General features: G+C 34.7%; 1 protein-coding gene across 6 annotated transcripts in view; it reads left to right on the top strand.

The window, feature by feature from the left end:
- ARID4B (AT-rich interaction domain 4B) overlaps window positions 1–22,594 on the top strand; it is a 127,455-nt gene that overhangs the window by 67,969 nt on the left and 36,892 nt on the right. For all 6 annotated transcript variants that reach the window (XM_082407574.1, XM_082407575.1, XM_082407570.1 and 3 more), the window contains exons 8-16: window positions 4,902–5,040; window positions 8,763–8,842; window positions 10,567–10,643; window positions 11,818–11,972; window positions 15,144–15,216; window positions 16,906–17,000; window positions 18,417–18,514; window positions 19,271–19,514; window positions 19,819–19,994. In XM_082407574.1, the coding sequence (XP_082263700.1) occupies window positions 4,902–5,040; window positions 8,763–8,842; window positions 10,567–10,643; window positions 11,818–11,972; window positions 15,144–15,216; window positions 16,906–17,000; window positions 18,417–18,514; window positions 19,271–19,514; window positions 19,819–19,994 (1,137 nt within the window). The remainder of the gene's footprint in view (window positions 1–4,901; window positions 5,041–8,762; window positions 8,843–10,566; window positions 10,644–11,817; window positions 11,973–15,143; window positions 15,217–16,905; window positions 17,001–18,416; window positions 18,515–19,270; window positions 19,515–19,818; window positions 19,995–22,594) is intronic.

Genomic DNA, 22,594 nt, shown 5'->3' on the forward strand with positions numbered 1-22,594 from the left:
AAGGTTATCTCTTACCAGGATTCCCCGGACTCCACTGTTGCAATGCTTTATCACTACCTTTGTTTTCTTTTAAGAACTGTTAATCCACATACCAGTTAATCTGCCTCCAGCTATTCCAAAATTATTTTTGATACCTTCCTTTAATTGTTTTATTTATACTCTGCTTTTAATCCTAATATATTCAGATATTTTATTTTTTAAAGATTATCATCCTCTAGCTTAATATTTTAAAGCAAGTTATTGATCCTTTTGATTATGTATAACTTGAGTGAATTTTGCCCTTATAATTTACATTGTATGCAGAGGTTTTCTTTGATTCTACCTAAAGAATAGAATTCTGAAATTATAGAAGTATTTGTGCCCCTCTCCCTCAAAAGTTTTTTCCAATAACCTGGCAAAAGTACATATGCAACTGCTATTGTAGGAAAGCAGTCTACTTGCTGTTATCCTTCAGAAAAAGGATAAAGCATAATAAGGCTTATAATGATATTTGTTAGAGATTATTTGTGGGTACAGGTTCTACCCAGTGACAGTGCTAAGATTTACCCAATAGACTAGTGATATGTACCTGCAGACCTTTAAAAAAAAATTTTTTTTTGAGATATAATTCACATGTAAAATTCACCCTTTTAAAGTATTCACTGGTCAGTGTTTTTTAGTATATTCACAACATTTTTACAACCAGCACCACTATCTAAGTCCAGAAGTTCTTTTTATTATTCACTGCTTTATTCTGATATGAGAATTTGATTCTAGTTTCCTTCTTGATAAAAATTGGGAAAAAATTCAAACCCTTTTAGTAAGTCTGTACATGTTCTTATGTTCTATATGTTTTAATCTCTAAGAAGCTACACGTTTTCAGTCTTCCTGATACTGACTAATACAGATTTTTTTAAAAAAATATATTTATTTAATTTATTTATTGTTTTTGGCTACATTGGGTCTTCGTTGCTGTGCATGGGCTTTTCTCTGATTGTGGAGAGCAGGGGCTACTCTTCGTTGCGGTGCGCGGGCTTCTCATTGCGGTGGCTTCTCATTGCGGAGCACGGGCTCTAGGCACGTGGGCTTCAGTAGTTGTGGCACGTGGGCTCAGTAGTTGTGGCTCGCGGGCTCTAGAGCGCAGGCTTAGTAGTTGTGGTGCACGGGCTTAGTTGCTCCGCGGCATGTGGGATCTTCCCAGACCAGGGCTCGAACCCGTGTCCCCTGCATTGGCAGGCGGATTCTTAACCACTGCGCCACCAGGGAAGCCCCTACTAATACAGATTTTTAAGTTACTGTACAAAATTTGAAACTGTGAGTTAGTTGTTTGAAAGAATAAGGATCATTAAAGTCCGAATTGCATTTCAGAGATTGAGCCTCTGCAGCTTCTGGCTCAATTTTATATTTGTACCTCATCATTTGATATTCTTTGGCAAGTGTCTTGTCTAAAGTTCTTCTTACTTGATTTACAGTTAATTTACAGTTAATAGTGATATGTGATCAGCTTTAAGTGTCTAGCTGTTAGTTTGTTTGGTAAACATTCTCATGTAATTAGCTTTGTTTCCAGTGGCATCATCAGACGTTATTTCAGAGACAGTATATTATTTTGTTGTGGCTCGATAAACACATACCTGGTACCAGAGAAGCAACAGTGTCAGAGGGGAATAAACACCAAGCAGACTCTCTGCTTGTTCTATCTTTGCTCCCTTAACATATTTCTGATGCTCATTTATTTTAGTATATCAGTTTATTGAGTACTAGTCTTACGTAAACAATTTCCTGGCTAAACTCCACTAAAAGGTAAAGTTAAAAGGAGCCTTAGGTATAATGGTATGGTTAATACTGGTTGTATACATTATACTGATTGTATACATTTTGCGATTTCAGGAGAAATAGAAATCAGAAGTACCACAGTAAAAAGAAATAAACCTATTCAGTTAATTTACTTAGTCAACAAATATTTATTGAGCATCTGCACTGTGCCGAGCACTGTTCAGGTACTTGGGATATATCAGTGAACAAAACAGGCATTTATAAAATCTCCGGGGCACCTCCCTGGCGGTCTAGGAGTTAAGACTGCGCTTCCACTGCAGGGGGCATGGGTTTGATATCTGGTTGGGGAACTAAGATCCCACATGCCCTGCAGTGTGGCCAAAAAAACCCCTCTGCCTTTAGAGCTTACATTCTCTCGTATGCGGGGAGATGGACAATACAGAAGAAAACAGAAGAATTAAGTAAATTATGTAGTATGATAGATTTGTAAGTGCTGTGGAAATAATAAGAGTAAGGTTGGGCGGGGGGATTGGGATGGGCAGGTTATAAATTTGAATAAGGTGATCAGAGTAACGTAATTGAGGTGACATTTGAACAGACACTTAGAGGAGGTGAAAAAGTTTCCACGTGTCTGGGGATAAAGCATTCTAGGCTGTTTTCTCTGGCAAGGGGAGGAGTAATTGGTGGAGAAAGTGAGGTCAGGGGATCTTCTGTTTTTTTAAGTGGGAGAAGTAACAGCATTTTCTTAGAAATAACTATACTGGTAGGACTCAATCTAGTAGAGGCAGAAAAATTGATACAGGAGAGAGAAGCGAGCATTGCTGGAATAAAGGCTTGAGTAGGTGAGAGGGAGGAGGAAATCTAGTCCACGAGCGGGGAGTGGTTTTGGAGTGGAGTCTGGACATGCTGTGAGGTGGACGGATGTTTTATGTAGCCGGTCAGTTTACGTTTCTATATATGTAACTTTCTCGTGTCTGGAGTCTTCACGTTTGTTAAGTCTTACGAAAGAAATTAGAATTTTCTTTACTGTTGCAGATGACTTTGTTAGCCAAGTAAAGCCCAGTTTTCTCTTTCTATGTTTTACAGATTTGATTAATGTTATTTGTGACATTGTGACTTTCTGTCTTGCTAATGATAATGGCATAAAGAGTGTCCATAAAACCCCAGCTGAATGAGTCTTCTGTGACTCCTTTGACAAAAGCAGTAATTATGGTTTTAAGTTTGGTTGTGTTGTCCTTGAGAAGTTCTTCTAATCAAGTAGAAATCAGACTTGTGAAGTCTGTCATTATTATCCCAAGCTTTGTGCCAATTTGTAAGGTTTTATGCTCAGCTAATATGAAGGTATGTTGGTTTTTCCTGCTACCTATTACCTACTTTCTAAGTAAGGGTTAAACTGCTTTAAGTGCCATTTGAAGTACAGTAGTTCTACTCAGTAGCAAATTTTGAAGATTTGGTTGTTTTTTTTTTTTAATTTATTTATTTTATTAATTGTTTTTGGCTGCGTTGGGTCTTCGTTGCTGTGCGTGGGCTTTCTCTAGTTGCGGTGAGCGGGGGCTACTCTTCGTTGCAGTGCACGGGCTTCTCATTGTGGTGGCTTCTCTTGTTGCAGAGCACGGGCTCTAGGCACACGGGCTTCAGTAGTTGTGGCACGTGGGCTCAGTAGTTGTGGCACACGGGCTTAGTTGCTCCGCGGCATGTGGGATCTTCCCGGACCAGGGCTCGAACCCATGTCCCCTGCGTTGGAAGGTGGATTTTTAACCACTGCACCACCAGGGAAGCCCTGCTTTGTTTTTTTATCAGGGGACAATTTTTGGGTTAATTGAGTGATCACTGAAATTAGATAGTGATATTCCCCCTATCACTCTAAAATGTTTAATAGTATTATAATAGGTTTTGCTTCCTTTATATTTACGTTGGAATATATAAATATATATTGGAATACATTGGAATATATAAATATAAAAGTATGACATTTATATTGTTATCCTGTTTTATTTTATAAAAATATCATTTTTATTTTATTATATTTCTCATTCTCTTGCAGTCTATTCAGCATTCTTAGTATCATTACTTATTCTGGGCATTTTTTTTTTGATTCATAAAGCTCATTTAATTTTTATTGGAGTATAGTTGCTTTACAGTGTTGTGTTTCTACTGTACAGCAAAGTGACTCAGCTATACGCATACATATGTCCCCTCTTTTTTGGATTTCCTTCCCATTTAGGTCACTACAGTTAGGTCACTGGGCATTTTGAGCACAGTTATTAGAATCTGTTTTCTTTACCCCTAATTGTGGGCTTTCTGGGAACCAGCTTCAGAATTTGTTTTTGTTTTTGTTTTCCTTTTTACTATATTTTCCTCTAACATCAGATGGATGGTTTTGGATAGTTCCTTTTTCTTTTTTCTAACTTACTAGTCCAGTATACAATGTAACTGAAAGGAATTTTTAGCATAATACAAAAGAACCATATTGTGCATCTTAGCAATATGTAGTTTGTGTATATTTGTTATTAAAGACAGCAGTGGTGCTCTCTTACCAGAGTGTTTCCTCTCCCCAGCCTGACCCCCATTAATAAAGATCTGCCTTCCCCTTTTTAAAATTAGCTTTGGAGGAATTCCCTGGCGGTCCAGTGGTTAGGACTCCAGTGCTCTCACTGTGGTGGCCCGGGTTCAGTTCCCTGGTTGGGGAACTGAAGATCCCATAAGCCGTGTGGTGTGGCCAAAATAAATAAATAAATAAAATTAGCTTTGTACTGGGAGTGTAAAATTACCACCTCCAGAATTCCTTTAATTTGAGAGGAGGATCTAGTATATTTTAGTGCAGTACTGGGATGCTTCATATGGAGCCTTTAGCTTTTTGATAATTTGGGGACCAGTGTTATTCTGTTCTGATTTTTCCCTTAATCTTTTAAAATAGCACTAAATAAATCCAGAAGATTTTTAGGAAAATGGATTGCTTTCCTCTAATGATAACCTTTTTAAAATTATTCTTTAGAAATTTAGAAAATTATTTAAAAATTTAAATTAGCCATTCTGTAGGTTGTAGGAAACGGGGTAAGATTTCTAGAATACCTGTTTTCATCAGCTTGGTGTGCTTATTCTTTGTGAAGATAAAATACAAATATTTCATTTTTTTTTTCTTTCCCTAGACCAGAGGAAGAGTCTTCTTCATCCTCCAGTGATGAAGATGAGGATGATAGGAAACAGATTGATGAGCTGCTAGGAAAAGTTGTATGTGTAGATTACGTTAGTTTGGATAAAAAGAAAGCACTATGGTTTCCTGCATTGGTGAGTAACTTCAGTATGAAAGAGTTTAATTTTCAAGTATATAAGTTCATGAAGAAAACAGTTGATTTTCTTACTAGTGTTTTTTCATAGGTACAAAATGGGGAAATGGTTTTAGCATCATTCAGGTCACACAAAATTACTTTGAAAGTTATTTCTGAGTACAAAGAACTCCTGCAGTCATCCGAGAAAGGATGAAAATCATGATAATTTTAGAGGCTAGGTATGTTATACTGCTCAATTTTGGGTGAAAAATTCCTCATGCAAACTTTTAAAACTTCTAAATCTACCATGCAAAAGGCTGCAAAAGAAGAACAGAATCTTGTTTTCTACTGTTGTCTACAAATGATATCAATTTTTCATCCTTTTTGGTAAACACTTTGTATTCTTTATCCCGAGTGTTAAGTGTTTTGCACAAAATAAGTGCCCAATAATTGTCAACTCTTACAGTTATAATTAAAACTGATGAGGGCAATTATTTTAATAAATTTAAATACTTTATGATACGTTTGTACTTCTGCATATATCCATCTATCCATTTATTGGATGCCTGTTATGTGTAAGGATTGTGCTAAGGTCTTTATGCTGATTATGAGGTATGTATTATTTATCCTCATTTAGAGATAAGGAAACTGAGTGTTAGAAGGGTTAAGTAACTTGTCAAGCTTTGGGTTAATGGCAAGCTAAAAACTTAAGTGTCAGTGTATGTGATCATTTCTTTTTTCCTAAAGCACTAAGATTCTTTGGAAGAATTTCTTTTGAAAACATGTTTTAAAAGAGCATTGTGTGTCTTTTTCTAAAACAAAAGGAACATTAAAATTTGCACTTTAGTATTTTCAGTATTAATTTAAGATTCTCTCATCATAATTTCTAAATAGTTTCCTTGATGATGAGAAAAATATTTAAAGATATACAATACTGAAAGGTTAGTAATCTGCTTAGTCAACGATTTTATCATTATTTTAAAAATCTTAGCATTAGTGATACATATTATCCTCCCCACAAATTTGAGATCTTTTGGAAAGTGATAAATAATTTTTGTCAACTAGAGTGTGAAATTGTGTTTTGAATCAAACAATCTTGACATAATCACATAAACAGTATTTGCATTTCTATTTTTAAAATTAGTGTTTATAAATTGAGTAAATTTTAACAAGTGCTTGGTAACATCATGTTAGAGAACAATTGCATACTTCTAGGAACTATTAATAGCCACCATGTTTTGAGCACTTTCCCTGGCCAGGCACTGTGCTAGCTTGTTCATGTAAGCACATGGTCTCATTTAATCCTAATTGAGGCTGAGACATAAGTGGTATTTACCCCCATTTTAAGGGGAGGAAATCTTAGCTTCCCTGACTCACGCAGTCCTCTTTTTTAGTTTCCTTCACTGTTTCTCCTCTAACCAAGCTTTAAATGTTGTTGTTCAAGGTTCAGAATATATCACATTGTATTCTCTTTAGGGTGATCTCATCCCCTTTTATAGCATTGGTTGCAGAGATAATAAACTGAAATGTCTTAGGGACCAAAGAAAATCACATGCATGGGTGAATGGGATAAAATGTGGATTGTAGTTCCTGTAACAGAATGGAGAGTGAACCCACTTACACGCCATCGTCAGCACTGGCCAAAGCTGTCACGTGTATGGTTTTCAAAATCCTAAGCTCGTGAGAAAGAAAAAAATGTGTGATTTTGGCTCACAGTTTTAGAGCCCTGATATTTAGACTGTTTACTCCCAAGTTTACAGCTTAGAGTTCAGACCCCTACTCTGAGCTCTGGACCTGGGTATCTATCTATCATTATCTCCACTTGGCTGCCCTTTAGTCACCTCAAAATTTAATAAGACTAAAGCTAAATTTATTCTCTCCTCCCTTATTCCCAAACATGACCCTTCTCCGTTGTTTCCTCTCCCTGTGAATGACACCATTTGCACGAGGCAGAAGTGTAAGCATCCTTTTCTCTGTCATCTCTCCACTTCCCTAATTATCTCTAATATTTCTTGTTCCTCTAATTTGCCATCAGCACCAGTTTACATCCAGGTCACCATCTCTCACCTGGAAGATTTGCAGTAGCTTCATCTCTTCCAACTCTTGTCCTTCTCTGGTCCATTTTCTTTATGACAGTCAAAGTAATCTTTTAAAAGGCAATTCTATTATGACATTATCTTGCTTTGGATCCTCCCCTTGAAGAGTTTAGATTTTATCCTCAGAATTAACATGGCCTACAAGATTGACAAATCTGAGCTCTGCTTACCTCACTCATTTAGCCCAGGCAGAACGTTAGCTACATTGACCTTTTGCGTCCTAGAAGGGGCTCCACTGCTTGCTGTGTCAGGCCCTTCGCGTAACTGTTTCCTCTGCTGCAGCGCAGCCCTGTGGCACACACGTGTGCACACGTGCACCCTTCGTCAAGCCAGTTCCTGCTCAGCTTTCAGAGCGGAGCTGAAATGTTGTGTCCTCAAGAAACTGGTCCCTGACCACCTAGATAAGGACTTATCACAATAGCAGTTAAATAAATGTGCACTTACTTGTTTAGTGCTTGTCTTTCCAGCTAGACTACAAGCTCACTGTGGGGAGGAACGGTGACTGATTAGGCCTCTGTGGTCCAGTACGGTACTTTGATGAAATAGTTAATATTTGTAGAGTGGCTGGATGAATGAATGAACAGGTATTAAGTACTTACTTCTGGACTTTTTTGAAATGATAGGAAAGTTTTCGTAGATGCTAATGCATGTAAAAGACTTTCATGAGTGAATTATTTCATAATGCCATCAACATTTAAGCAACGCTTAATGCAGTGCAGTTACAATTATGGAAATTGTTAACCTTTTAAAGACTGAACTAGAACTTACCTGTTTCTCACTCCTCTCAAACCTGTGGTGAGAATACATGCCTTTATGTACTATTGTGTCATTTTTCAGAGCTAATGAGACAGTCCTTAAAACAAATCTGTCATACTTAGCCCATTTTTCATTAAAAACTATAACTACACTATTGTTCTTGGTATATATAGTGGGCTATCTCGGGATTAAAATAATAAAAATTTGTAGGTGTCTTAACGTTAGTATTACCTTTGGGAAGGCATGCTTTATCCTTACTTTAAATAATAGTTGAGATGACTTCAAATAAAATAAATATTTTATTTTGTTCATAATAAATCTTATACAGACTCCAGGAAGGTACCCAGTTTAAAATGCTTACTTTTTAGAGTGGGTAGTATTATGGAGAAATTTTAGCATGTGTTAACGTGTATATTTAAATGTAAATAATCAGTAGAACGTCATCTCTGTCTTTTTTAAGATAGAGACTGCTCTGATTAAGGTTCTGATATCTGATCCCATTTTGGTCCCTGCTGTTCTCTTAGCCCTGCTGCAGATCCTTTGTTAGGACTAGCTCTCCCTCTTTTTCCACCCCTGAGCTACTCTCATTCCAACTTTCTATTTCTGCCTAGACTTGGTCCACAGCTTCAGTCTAGTCATAGCCACAGTTCTGCTCTCAGCACCGTGCCTGTGTCAGAAAACAATGTGGATAATCCAGAGAGCTGGAAGGATAAACTTAAAATTACTTGTGTGTGTTCCCACATGTGTGTGTAGCTGTTTACCCTCAAACTAAAATTAGTTTTTAAATTTTAAGCTGAAACTATTTTGAAAAGGATTTAAATAATTGATACTTATATAACTATCTATAAATGTGCTTTTAGTTATAATAGTTTCACACTTTTTTTAAAAGGTGGTTTGTCCTGATTGTAGTGATGAAATTGCTGTGAAAAAAGACAATATTCTTGTTCGATCTTTCAAAGATGGCAAATTGTAAGTATAATTCACTTGGTATGAAAAATATGCTGTTTTTCCAGATTGGGATGGTAAATTAGAAATTAGTTATTTCCAATGACCTTATGCTTTTCCTTCTCATCATACGGAATGTTTCAGAGTATGATCATTTTTCGTATTATCATTAAGTATAGTAGTCTTATGATATGTCTTTTCTTGTTCATTTGGTCTTTTCTAAACTAGACTATAAGTGCTGTCTAATTTGTCAGTATTTGCCTGTGTAATAGCTGATGATTTATTGAGGAAAATTCGATATATCTACCACATCTAAGACTTGATTGATATTGATATATTTATTGTTTTTGAATGTCTAATTAGGATCTTCTCTCATTTTTAATTATGTCTACACGGGTTAGTGTTACCCTGTTGTGTAACATGTGACTTCTGCAGTAGGGCTGAGGATTAAAGTGAGTTACTATAAATGTATGTTAAGTATTAAGAAAGTGACCTTTCATGTAGAACTTTTCTGGAACTGAAAAACTATGTTTTTTTCTTTCTTGAAGAATTGTGTGACTAGAAAATCCATGTATTTTATATTTTGCCTTATTGGGTGACTATACTTTAAAAGAATCATCATGCTTTAAGATTGGTGTTCGGGTTTTCAAGTTCTGAAATGTGATTTTTAAAAACAATCTATATGAAACTCACTTTCACAAAATGGAGATAATCAGAGAAATTTGAACATTGAAATTGAATACTGGTTTGATGATATTAAGAAATTACTGTGAATTTTTAAATGTGTGATAGTGATATGGTTATATTTTTAAAAGAATTTTCTTTTAAAGCTCCGTAATGAAATATTATAAATTAAATTATATAATGTATGTCTGGGATTTGCTTCAAAATAATCCAGTTGGGGTGGGAGGTGGTAGGTAGGGGTATAAATGAAACAGTGACTCTGAGCTAATGATTATTGTAGTTGGGTAATGGATATGTGGGACTTCATTGTACTGTTCTGTCTACTTTTGTATATATTTGAAATTTTTAAATAAAAAGTTCAAAAAAGCAGGCTGAAATATGTATTTGGAATAGTTTTTAGGCTTTTGTGGGTTGGTTGAGACAAACCAAGTGCAGAAAAGATGAATGATGATTTATTAGTGTAAAACAGGAAATATATATGATGTATATGATAGAATGAACCTCTCCCAGTTGCTTGCATCCAACCCCTCCTTATGGTTGCTAAGTTCCATGAAAAACCTTAAATTATATATTAGAAGTTTGCTTGTGAACCTAGAATTCAGTTTAAGAAAAAATTGTTACATTTTACATTATAAAATAGTACATGTTCTTCCAGTCTTAAATTTAGTAATTTCTTGTGCTTATCCTAAGATGATGACCAATTCTTGCTATTTAACTTATTTTTTATTGGATTGATGCATTCTGCTATCCAAACATTTTAATTTATTATTTTCAGTGTTTCAGTATTTTTAGTATTGCATTTAGCTAAGTCCTCTGATATTTGAGAATACCTTGTTGTTTATAAAACATCTCTTAAGGTGGGGTCCTTCTGTAGATGATTACATATTTTAACATCCTGCCTAGCATTTTATTTGGGACTTGCAACCCTGTATGCAATCATTTTCATTGTAAATGTCAGTATTCCCATGTTTTCAGTATCTTTCTGTGGTAGGTAATTGGACTCTTAATTAATCTCTGTTGTATTTTTGTGGGTTTTTTCCTTTAAAATTAAAAAAATAATATAGTACTTCAGTACCAAGAAAGGATGTCCATGAAATTACTAGCGACACTGCACCAAAGCCTGATGCTGTATTAAAACAAGGTAAGGATAATCTTGGAACAAATTATAGTTAATTTAAAAACTGATGGGGAATTCCCTGGCGGTCCAGTGGTTAGGACTCTGGAGCTTTCACTGCTGGGGCCCGGGTTCGATCCCTGGTTGGGGAACTAAGATCCTGCAAGTTGCGTGGCATGGCCAAAAAAAAAAAAGTAAAAAGTATTTTTGAAGATTAAATATTCTTTTGGTCTTAAAATTTTTTTTAAGTCTTTGAAGTTACATTTGGTTCTATGTGACTTATACTTTTGTAAACCCACGTGCCTTTTGTTATCATAGGTATTCTTTTTCTTTTTTTTAGCTTATAATTGGGACAATAATCTAAAAATGGGAAAGAAAAATATCATCAGCTGTTACTGTAGTCTGGCTTTTGCCTAGTAAATAAAATATTAGTTCCTGAGGATGGTAGAAACAGGAATCAAAGTAATTTTGATTTGGCATTTCTTATAACCGTAGTTCTATTTTATTAAGGAATACGTGATAATTGCATCTCTTACTTGATTTTTGGCATTATAAATAGCTGTTTATTTTTTCTTTGACTGTGTTCACTGAATCAAATAATATGCTATGTAGACTGGTTAAAAATCATCAAGAATTTATGGTTTAGAATTTATTTCCATGTATTATAAAGTGAGAATAACTGTCTAGCTAATTTTGGTTTAAGCTAATTGTTAATATAACTTTAATTCAGGCTTAACGAAAAATGTAGAGGACATATTTATAGTATATTTTCAGGTATTGTGTGTTATTACAATGACTCTGTGCCTGGTATATAATACTGTTTAATAATCTCTTTTTTTTTTTGATAAAACAATTAAAGATTTACCTATCTTAAAGTGTTTTTTACTAGACACTCTTAATTTTCATTTAAAAGAAGAAAACTGCCCCTTTTCTCTTGTCTTTGTTTGAACCTAAGTCACCTTCAAATGGTAGCAGTTTTGCCATCTATAAAATGGGTGGGTGCCTAATGCCTAAGATTGTTAAGATTAAATGAGTTGCTGCATGGGAAAACAGTTAGCACAGTGCCTAGCTCATAGCAAACACTTCATAAATGCCAGTGGTGGCAGCACAGTAGTTTTTTATTTCTCTATCCTGTTAGTAGTTTTAGACAAATCAGTTGTCTTAATTTCTCCAGTTGATATAGTTTATGGTCTCTTTCCAGCCTTTGATCAGGCACTTGAATTTCACAAAAGTAGAACTATTCCTGCTAACTGGAAGACTGAATTGAAAGAAGATAGTTCTAGCAGTGAAGCAGAGGAAGAAGAGGAGGAGGAAGATGATGAAAAAGCAAAGGAGGACAACAGCAGTGAAGAGGAGGTGAGTAAACATGGTTCACGCCTTTTCAAGTGAAGGACGCGTGCTTCCTTTGTGCATTGGGATTTGGCTAAAGTCATCAATCGCTTAAATATTTTTAGCATTAGAAGTATTTCATAATACAGTTGTGCTTGTGATATTCATCGTAATCAGGTAGTTTGCTTGCTTACCTTAAAACAGAAATATGGTCTTGTGAAATTAAAAATATTAAGTATAGTTATCTCAGTAACCTCAAAAATATTTCTTAATCTTCAGTCCATAATGTATGTGTCGAATCAATATGTTATACACCTGAAATTAATATAATATTGTATGTCGTCTATACTTCAATTAAAAAAATAAAAAGGGAAAAAAGTGTTTCCTAATCTTACTGTGCTTTTTGTTTATCAGGTGGTTAAGGAAATCCCTACCTAATATAGGAAAACTCTACTTTCATATGCTTTTTACCATCATGTAGACAGCTGTCACCTCATAGTATGTTTACATCTGCATATTTTATTAAAATACCTAGTAAAGTGTAAAATATGTCTTCCATCTAGTATTAAAGGAATAAATAGCAAAAAAAGTAAAGATTAATATCTCTTTGATTCAGAGAATCTTAAATGACTTTATCTAATACAAGTGGGTAGATAGTTCTAATTAGATCATAAATAAGACATCTGTCAATTTATATGGATCAAGGAGCTAAATTTAGATTTTATTGTAGCTGTTACTTTAGGTCTAGCAATGACAAGTACTGGGAAAAGATGCTCATAATATTACCAGTGACATTACACCACTGTGCTCTTTAATGGTTTGTTGGAAAACTTTATCAAAGTTATTGGGGGAATGGTGCAGATAGTGAAGCTGCAGTACGTGGCCATGAAGTGAATTGTATTTAATGTTTCTAGGAAACAAAGATAAGTTAATGTCAATATGTAATATTTTAGGTAAGTTATGGAATTCTGCCATTTAACTGTAGTAAGCAACTAGTAATGAAATAAGATTGTTTTAGAGTTTATGTTTTATAATATAGTGATCTATGACAGTGTGTAGTGTAAGAGTTTCCCAGGCTTCAGTCTTCTTCCCCACTGCCTTTTATTTAAAGTGCTCGGAGCCATCAGTTCCTTGCTTAAAACCTCTGCAGTTGCTTCTTATCACTCTGAAAATCAAGCTTCGCTTTTAGAACCTCCCTTTGTAGTCCCACCCCTGCCTTTTTTTATATTACTTCCCTTGGTATACACTCCTCCTTTTTTTGGGGGGGGTGGGGGGGTTGCTGCGTGGTGCATCTTGCGGGATCTTAGTTCCCTGACCAGGGATTGAACCCAGGCCACAGAAGTGAATGTGCTGAGTCCTAACCACTGGACTGCCAGGGAACTAACTCCCTACGCTTCTACTTATGAACATTATGTTGCAGCAACATCAAATTACATAGCTCGTTTCTACTCACCTCTGCACAAACCAATACCTCTGCCTACAGTGCCCTCCCCCCATCAGCCTGACACAGTCCTGTTCGGTTTTTTAAATCCTACTGACATGTCCCCTCTGTAAAGGGAAACTTTCTGAGAACTATCACCTTCCTCACCTTAGGAAAAGTTAATCACTTGATTTGCTAATCTAAACTACTACTATTCCTTGTAGAAATTTTTGCCTACATATATACGTGTACATACATTTATTTTCTATTTGTTTTCTCTCCTACTAATCTGTAAGCTCCTCAACGGTAGGGACTCTGTCTTACTTGTACTCTGTCGTAGTGTGTAATGTGTAACAGATGATCAATAAGTATTAGTTATCAAAACTTCTGTCACTTAGATTTATGTTTTACAAATGTTTTTGTATAAGCAGATCTGGTTTCCAGTTTAAACATTTTTTTTTAAGTTAAATACAAACTTCACTTAAATTTTGTTGCAACAGGAATACATTTGACAGTTTATGTAAGTCAAATATTGTACCTTGGGGGCATTTAAGATAATATCTAGAAAACAGATTTCCTTAGACTTACATCTGACTACCTTACCACAATCCAGTGTATGTGTACCATGTTTAAGTTGAGAAATACAGATTTATCCTGAGCAAACTAATAATTGTCGTTGATTCTTCTCTTCTAATTAGCAAGCATAATAGTTTATCAACATGAGTTTTTGTTGTTTTAACTTCCTTCCTTTTTTCTGCTAGCTTATAAAATAAAGAGGCAAATCTCACTCAAACAGTGGCTTTAGGCTCATGATTTTTAAAACTAAAATGATTTATTTAGACTACCAGTTGAAAAGTATGCTCCTGACTTTTACTATTAGGACTACATTTGTTTCAGCCAGAGTAACTGTAAAGCCTAGGTGTATGTTTTGAATCACTTCCTCTGTGGTTACTCCTGATCATGTTCTGTAATGGCAGGTGCCATCACTTTTTTCTCTTTTATTTGACTCAGCACCTTGCGTAGTGCCTACACTTACCGGTGCTCATTAAATGTTTGTTGAATGGCTTGATAGTCACTGAATTGATGAGTTCTTCCATCTCACCTACTACCCTGCTCCTTGCAGGTTGCTTCAGGACCAGCTCCCTACTGCCACAGCCCCTGGCCACAGCAGCAAGAAGCTAGTCCCTCCCTTGTAATTGATAAATCGGGGAACTATTTTATTACTTGAAGATTTCCCTAAGTCTGAATCTTCAGGTATTGTAGATCAAGTTTGTTCCCCACTTTACTGATTTTATAAGCTCGAAGCACTATACAGTGGGGCCGTATATAATGAAGGATAATTGTAGTTGCAGTTAATGGGACCCACACTTGTTTAGTTCCTTGAGGAGCAATAATAGAGTTAGTTTTGATGGTGAACCCTGACCCAATTTAATATAAGTGAGAGTAGGTCTTCTTGAGCCTATGACCCTGATGAAAGACTAGATCTCTGATCTGGTAAAAAGTTCGTGAATCATTTTGCTGGTCTCATTTCTTACATGAGCATTTACATTTGGAATTGTCACTATTGAGATACCTTTTAGGACATATTTCTCTGTAAAGCATAAAATGTTCAGGCTTTCTGGTTTTGAATAGCTTAGTGTTAAGAAATAATTTTAATTTGGTAAAAAGCCTTTGAAATATTCTAGTATTAGTCTTTGCTGTTGGTAGGAAATCTACTTGTGTTAGTAAAATGCTTAACTGAGGAAAATAATATTCTATTCTTCTGTGACTAAAATTAGGAAGAAATAGAACCATTTCCAGAGGAAAGGGAGAACTTTCTTCAACAGTTGTACAAATTTATGGAAGATAGAGGTGAGTGTTTTTTCTTTTATTCATCATGAATGTAGGTATCAGATAATTAATATCTTAAAATAAGAATTCTGTTTATTAAGCTGCATGTCACTGGTAATCATGGCTATCTTTTTGATTTCCAATCACCAGCATCCTAGTATAGTGTCTGTCACATAGGAAGTGGAATATGGAATTTGACAGTATTTTGATGGATATTATGGCCATGGACCCATAAATTACTGTATTCTGTCCTGTCTGTCCCCCCACTCATTTATGGAAACCCCCCCCCCAAAGAACTCTTACACTAGGAAACAGTAGCAGAATGGGAATCAGAGTACCATTTTACTTGAGCCTACATACATGCCTGTAGAAAAGCCTCTTCTCTAAAATCACTGTTTGCTATTCCCAGCATGTGTGTATGTTTGTGTATGTGAGTGAGCGAGAGAGAGAGAGAGAGAGAGCACACATTCTAAGATGGGCCTTATAAGTCTTCTTATAACCTAGCCACATAGAACTAAGAACAGAATTAAACCATCCATAGAGAAAGGTGACCAAGTCTCAAGGTGAGCCTGGGCTTAACTTATCGAATCTGCTTTTGTGGTTTAAGAAATAAGAGCATTGGGGGAAAGAGGAATGGGTACCTAGCAATAACTTTTAATTTGCAGTGATGATGTAGTCCACCGGTAACTATGGCCCTGTTACTCTCTTTCTTATCTGCTGTTCAGAGTATAGTTTCTCCTTTCCTGGGAAGATGCTAGAAAAGGAGTGGTGAGAGGCAGAAAGCTTTCTAGCTTAAGGAGAAGGACAAAATGAATGAATAATACTTGAAAGTGCTACTGTGCTCTGTGAATTAATGTTTTTTTAATCCAGTTTTGTATTGTTGATGAGTAGAAACTGGCTTGGTCTTCTTTTTGCTCTCATAAATCATAGTGGCTACTACAATGTGGGTATCTTTTTATTCTTCAATATAAAATGTCCTTGATTCCTATATTATTTATTTGTATGAATGGAGGCTTGGCCTAAGAAGGCAGGCTATTTCTTAAGCTTTTTTGTGTAAGATAAATAAAAAAGTGAAGAAAATGAATAAAATCTAATACTAGAAAAGAGTGAAAATTGTGATTATGCCAGTCGTATGTTTTTTGGAAAGGGCAGTAAGTTTTGTATCTGTATCCTGTTGTTTTCTCTACCACATCCTAACAGTTTGATAGTTTTAGTGTCCTTCTACATTTTCATTTTTCACATGTTAGAATAAACAACACTATAGCTTTATTCTAGAATTATTCTTTAGAATAGTAGAAAATTAGTAAAATACAAAGGAAGTATCATAAAGATAACTCTCATTGTGACGCAGTTGCCCATCAATTATCTCAAAACTTTTTTCAGTTCTACCAAACCTTGTTACCCTGATTTTAAAAAATTTTTGTTGGTATTCTGTTTTGCTTCATTTAGTATTTATTCTTTTGCTCATCAGGGGAATGAAAGTTGAATGAAATCATATAAATAAGGTTTCAAAAATCTGATATAGGAAAAAAAAATTTTAATGAAATGGGTTTAAGTACTAGATATCATGTTTTTGATTAACAAGGGATTTTTTTCCCTCATATATACAGACTTTGCACTATGTATATTTGGTGGTAATGTTTGAATCTTTTCAAAGTTTAAGTTAAAAATATAGCATGGTTCTAATATATTTCGTGTTTCCTTTAATAGGCACACCCATTAACAAGCGACCTGTACTTGGATATCGAAATTTGAATCTCTTTAAGTTATTCAGACTTGTACACAAACTTGGAGGATTTGATAATGTAAGTATTATGATCAAAAGTGAAACATGTTTTTCATACATGTTTTCTCATCTAAAAATTATCTAAAATTGTCTATTAATAAAAACCTAAGAATAAAAGGAAAAGAAAATGGAGAGTACAAGTTAGAAACAGCTAGCTTCCTCAGTCCAAATTTAAATTTAATTAAAGATTTTAAAAAATGTGGCTTCCCTGGTGGCGCAGTGGTTGAGAGTCTGCCTGCTAATGCAGGGGACACGGGTTCGGGCCCTGGTCTGGGAGGATCCCACATGCCGCGGAGCGGCTGGGCCCGTGAGCCACAACTACTGAGCCTGCGCGTCTGGAGCCTGTGCCCCGCGACGGGAGGGGCCGCGATAGTGAAAGGCCCGCGCACCGCGATGAAGAGCGGTCCCCGCACCGCGATGAAGAGTGGCCCCCGCTTGCCTCAACTAGAGAAAGCCCTCTCATGAACCGAAGACCCAACACAGCCAAAAATAAAATAAAATAAATAAATAAAGTAGCTATAAAAAAGAAAAGTGCTTTAAAAAAAAAAAAAAAAAGATTTTAAAAAATGAGCTTTCTGATTTACTGTTAAATTTGTCAAACTTTCATAAACTACCTGAGTTATAACACAACCATATTAGTGGAAATTCTTTCTTTCTCTGTCTCTTTTCCATTAGACTATAAGGGATCTGTCTTAATATTCTTTATATCCTTAATCTCTACCACTGTGCCTTATATATGTAGAAAACATTATTTGCGTATATATGCAGAAGATCTTTGTTGAACTGAAGAAATTATCTTAAGGTTGCCATGATGTATGGTGCCCATCCAGTTAAGACTATTCTGGAGGAAAAAAAAGTATTCTGCATTACTAAGATTCATCAAATTGCTTTGATTTATTAGTTTATATATTTTATGGGAAATCATACATCATTAAAAATTTTTTGTCTCTGTCTTTTCATTAAGATTTTGATTTAGGAATATGGATGTTTTCTTATTTATTATATATAGCAGGGTTTCTTTAAAAGTCAAATGGGGACTGCTTGGCAGTCCAGTGGTTAAGACTCCGTGCTTCCATTGCAGGGGGCGCCGGTTCGATCCCTGGTTGGGGAAGTGGGATCCTGCATGCTGTGCTGCGCGGCCAAAAAAAAAGAAAAGTCAGATGGCCTAGTATTTCAACATTTGTAATTCTCTGAGATTTGTTAGAATACCAAAACTTACTTTAAAACATTGTTGTAAACCAGATTTTTGATTTAGAATTTATCAAGATTGATATTTTTCATTCCTTGAGACTGGAACCAACAAATATAGGAATATTTGTGTGTATACACACACACACACACACACACACACACACACACACACACACATAGTATTTATCAAACTTTTATCACATTCCCACCTTTTAATTTGGGAGTTTTCATTTCACTTTGTTAGATTGAAAGCGGAGCTGTTTGGAAACAAGTCTACCAAGATCTTGGAATCCCTGTCTTAAATTCAGCAGCAGGATACAATGTTAAATGTGCTTATAAAAAGTAAGTAGGTGTACTTGATATAACTATATTCAATATTTTACCTAGAAAGCAGGATGGAATTTACCATATAACTGAGGCTAGTAATTTCTTCTAAGAAGAAATCCAGAGTTTTACTAGAGTAATCACTCTATAATAGCGTTTTCTAGAGTGTATTCCATGAATAGTAGATCTGTGAGAGTGTCTGTGAAGAAAGTTTTTGTGGCCAAGTAAATTTGGAAAGTATGTGTAGAAGTTAAAATGCCAAAGTTTTAAAGTCAAATAAACCCAGGTTCGAGTCCTGGTTCTGCCGGTTATTTGCTTTTTGTGCCCTTGGACCATTTATTTGTTCTCTCAAGCCTCAATTTCCTCTTTTTTTAAAGGAGATGATACTGTTTGCCTCATAGGATTACTCTGATGAGTTAATGAAATTTTACATGCACTCAGAGGTCCAGTGCCTGGCATATAAGAAGTGCTCAACAAATAGATGCTATTACTAATTCTTCTAATAGCTACTGTTGTTACAATTACTACATTTAAGAGGATGACTGTCTTTTCACTTTTAGCATCTTTTTTTAATGAATTTATTTTTCTTTGAAAAATGTTTCTGTTTGAGTAAAAAAGATTGGGAAGAACTAAACTAGAATAAATTTGAATATTAACATAGCTCAATATCTGAGCACTTAAACAGGAGAAATGAACACATATTTTAAGAACTACAACTCTACAATAACATTTCAAAATGTTTTCCCAAATGTAACTTCTTTTTCATATTTCCAGATACTTATATGGTTTTGAGGAGTACTGTAGGTCGGCCAATATTGAATTTCAGATGGCATTGCCAGAGAAAGTTGTTAACAAGCCTTGTAAGGAGTGTGAAAATGTAAAAGACATAAAAGTTAAGGAAGAAAATGAACCAGAAATCAAAGAAATAAAGATTGAAGAGGAGGAGAATGTAATACCAAAAGAAGAAAAGCCTACCGAAGAGGGTATTGAAAGAAAGGAAAATATTCAGCCCTCTCTGGTAAATAGGATACTGTTGATAGTCCTTTGCCTTCTTTGGTGCATTTTCTACATCCTCTGTAAAGATTACATAGTTAATTTATTATATAATTTTATACTTTATTGTTCATGCACTTTCTTCATTAAGTGCTATTTTTGTGTTTAAAATAGCTGTTAACTATTTTTGCCTAGTGTTTTAGGAGTTTCTTAAAATAACTTTCTCGATATTAGTATTCGTTGGTACCTTTTTTTGCTAACAATTAGATAATGGAATTAGGTTGACAAATTTTACTTTTGTTGGTATAGTTCCTCTGATCTTTTTCTAGGGAAGTAAAAAGAATGTATCAGAATCTATACCTACACAGTCTGATCAGGAAAAAGAGGTTAATGTGAAAAAAACAGAAGAAAATGAAAATCTGGAAGATAAAGATGATGAGACAACTGGGATAGATGAATCCCTCAGCATAAAGGTAGAAGCTGAAGAAGAAAAAGCAAAATCTGGGTAAGAAATTTGTTTTTGGTTAAGATGCATTTTGGCTGAATGAATTCTTATAATTTGCTCTTTGTATGTGTGTGTGTATGTATGAATCTAAATTTGACAAAATAAATGAGTGATTTAAATTTGCATTTATTATGTAAATAGTATTTGCCTCCTTCAGAGACCCTACTAATGCAAATTTGTAGCAAAAGATCATATTTTTGATCCATTATTCTTGCTCTCATCATGGAAATTTATGAAATTTCGAGCTAGAGAAGCGCACTTCTTACTGCCTTAACCTCTGCTGGATAACCAGATAATATAAATTTGGGAAGATGGCCTTCTCCAGTGTTTTGTAGATGGTATGTTGGCTCTAGATTTTGAGAATTGTAACCATTTTTTAAGCAAAAAATAAGAATGGAAAAGTGCTAGTAATTAGTTTTTAAAAAGCCAGAATTGTTTTGTTGTGTTTTACGTGATAGTAGCATTTACTTGTTTTGGTCAGTTTGGGATAATGAATTATTTAGCAGTGTAATCTCTGTACTGACAGTGGACCCCTGGATTTTATAGGTGATCTTTGGCATCTGATTTTGTGTCTGAGGTTTAAAAAACCTAAATATTCCCATTGTTAGTGGTTCTTTTAAATAAGTACAACCAAATATTTTTTTGATCATTTTCATATTTTTCTGAAATTTGGCCACAGCATGCAGACAAGCAGGGAAGAGAAAAAACCATGCTTAGATAAATATAGTAAAAGGTGTTTATTATACTTTGTAATATAGATATCTGTGTGTACAAATGTGTATTTCAAGTACTCCTTACTGATATTGGAAATTATTTCAACTATTAAGAAACTTAGTAAGTATTCAGCTCTTTGCCTAAAATCTCTGCTCATTTTAGTGTTCTTCTGAAATTTTGGCCACAACATGCAAATATACATGAAAAAACGAAACAAAACTGGGTTTAGATGAATATAGTATAAGTGTTTGTTCATTTTACGTGGCTATATTTCCGTGTGTGTTAAATGTATATTTGAAGTACTCTTGCTGCTACTTGGAGACTGTTTTAACTATTAAGAAATTTAGTAAGGATTCAGCTTTTTGCTGAATTTTTAAATACGTAGACATTTCCAGAGCATCTACTGTGTGGAAAGCCCTGTGATTAGCCTGTATTTTCTCTTTGTTACTAATAGTTATCTTAAATTTTCAAGGTGGAACTTCAGCTTATTTTATGGTATAAACTATATTTTGCAGAGTTTTAAAAAATCTTTCAACTATATGGCCTTTTTATTTACCACAGATATTTATAAATGTATCATACAACAAACTGAAATTTTCCTGTTGTGACTGCTTTAGAAGCGTTATGGGTTCTTCAGAAGATTTACAGGTTAGAAATGTCCAAAACTGATCTCTGAATTTTATTAGATAAGTGCAATAGAAACTTTTACAATTATAAAGAATTAATGTATAAGTATTTTTCTAGTATATAAACTTTCTCTAAGTAATTAGCTGCTACCAAGAACTTTCAGTGTCCTTCCCTCATAGTCCGGGTATGGGAGAGTGAATCATTTAATTTATGTAAAATGTCTGGTTCAGTGCCTGGCCCATAATAGGTACTAATAAACTGAAGTAGTTTTTTTGTTTTTAATTTGTTCCATTGTAAATAAGGAATATGACATCAAACTTGGGAAATTTGATATTTCTTTGTGAGTTTGGATGAAAAGTTCCTGGTCGATACATTTGGTTTCCCAAACTGTAGTTCTCTAAAAGCTAACTAATGGGGCGTGCGTGCGTGCGTGTGTGTGTGTGTGTGTTTTGTGTTTGTGTGTATGTGTGTGTGTGTAATATGTACATCAACTTAATTTTTTTAGCCTGTGTACTGGCTGCATTTTATACTTTGAAAGGCTCTCTTTCTTGGCATTCTGTGTTCTGTTTAGTTTAGTGCATTTACCTCTGATTTTGCCACTAAGAGGAGGAGGAGGAGGAGAATATTTGCTTTGGCTGATAACCAGTAATTGTGTTGTTTGCTTCTCTATAATTCAGTGTGTTATTTGAGTGATTCCTATTTGCTTTGCGTCTGAGGTTGACATTAAATGAGAATTTTTAATTTTTAATTTTTGACTGCTTTTTAAAATTAATACAGAATATTAGGTTTTTATTCCAGATTAAATAAAAGATTGTCCTGGCTGCCACTTTAAGTCAGGTTGTGCTTGCTGTCATTGGCATTTACCAGTTGTGCTCAGTGCGTTATATCATGTAAGATACAGTTTAGAGTTAGTTTTCGTTTTAACAATTTTAGACTTTTAATCTCTCATATATCTTTTATCTCTTTTATGATGATTCTGAGGTGCATGACAAATCTCTTTGGTACATAATCAATCTCTGTTGTAGCCACCAGAATACACTTCCTTTTCTCCCTGATGTGCAGGGATATACTTTTATGATTTAAACAAGTAGTGTTCTTTCAAAAAAAAGTCTTAACTGTTTTAATTTTATATATGTATACTACATATATAGTATATATAAATCATTTACTTAAAGTTGTTAATAATAGTTTATCATCCGTAACGCCCTTTCTGATAATTTCTTAGATATTTTAGCCTTACTAATAAGTTTTTCTTCATT

This window comes from Balaenoptera borealis (assembly GCF_965194805.1).
Source record: "Balaenoptera borealis genome assembly, chromosome: 10".
NCBI classification, from domain to species: Eukaryota; Metazoa; Chordata; class Mammalia; order Artiodactyla; family Balaenopteridae; genus Balaenoptera; species Balaenoptera borealis.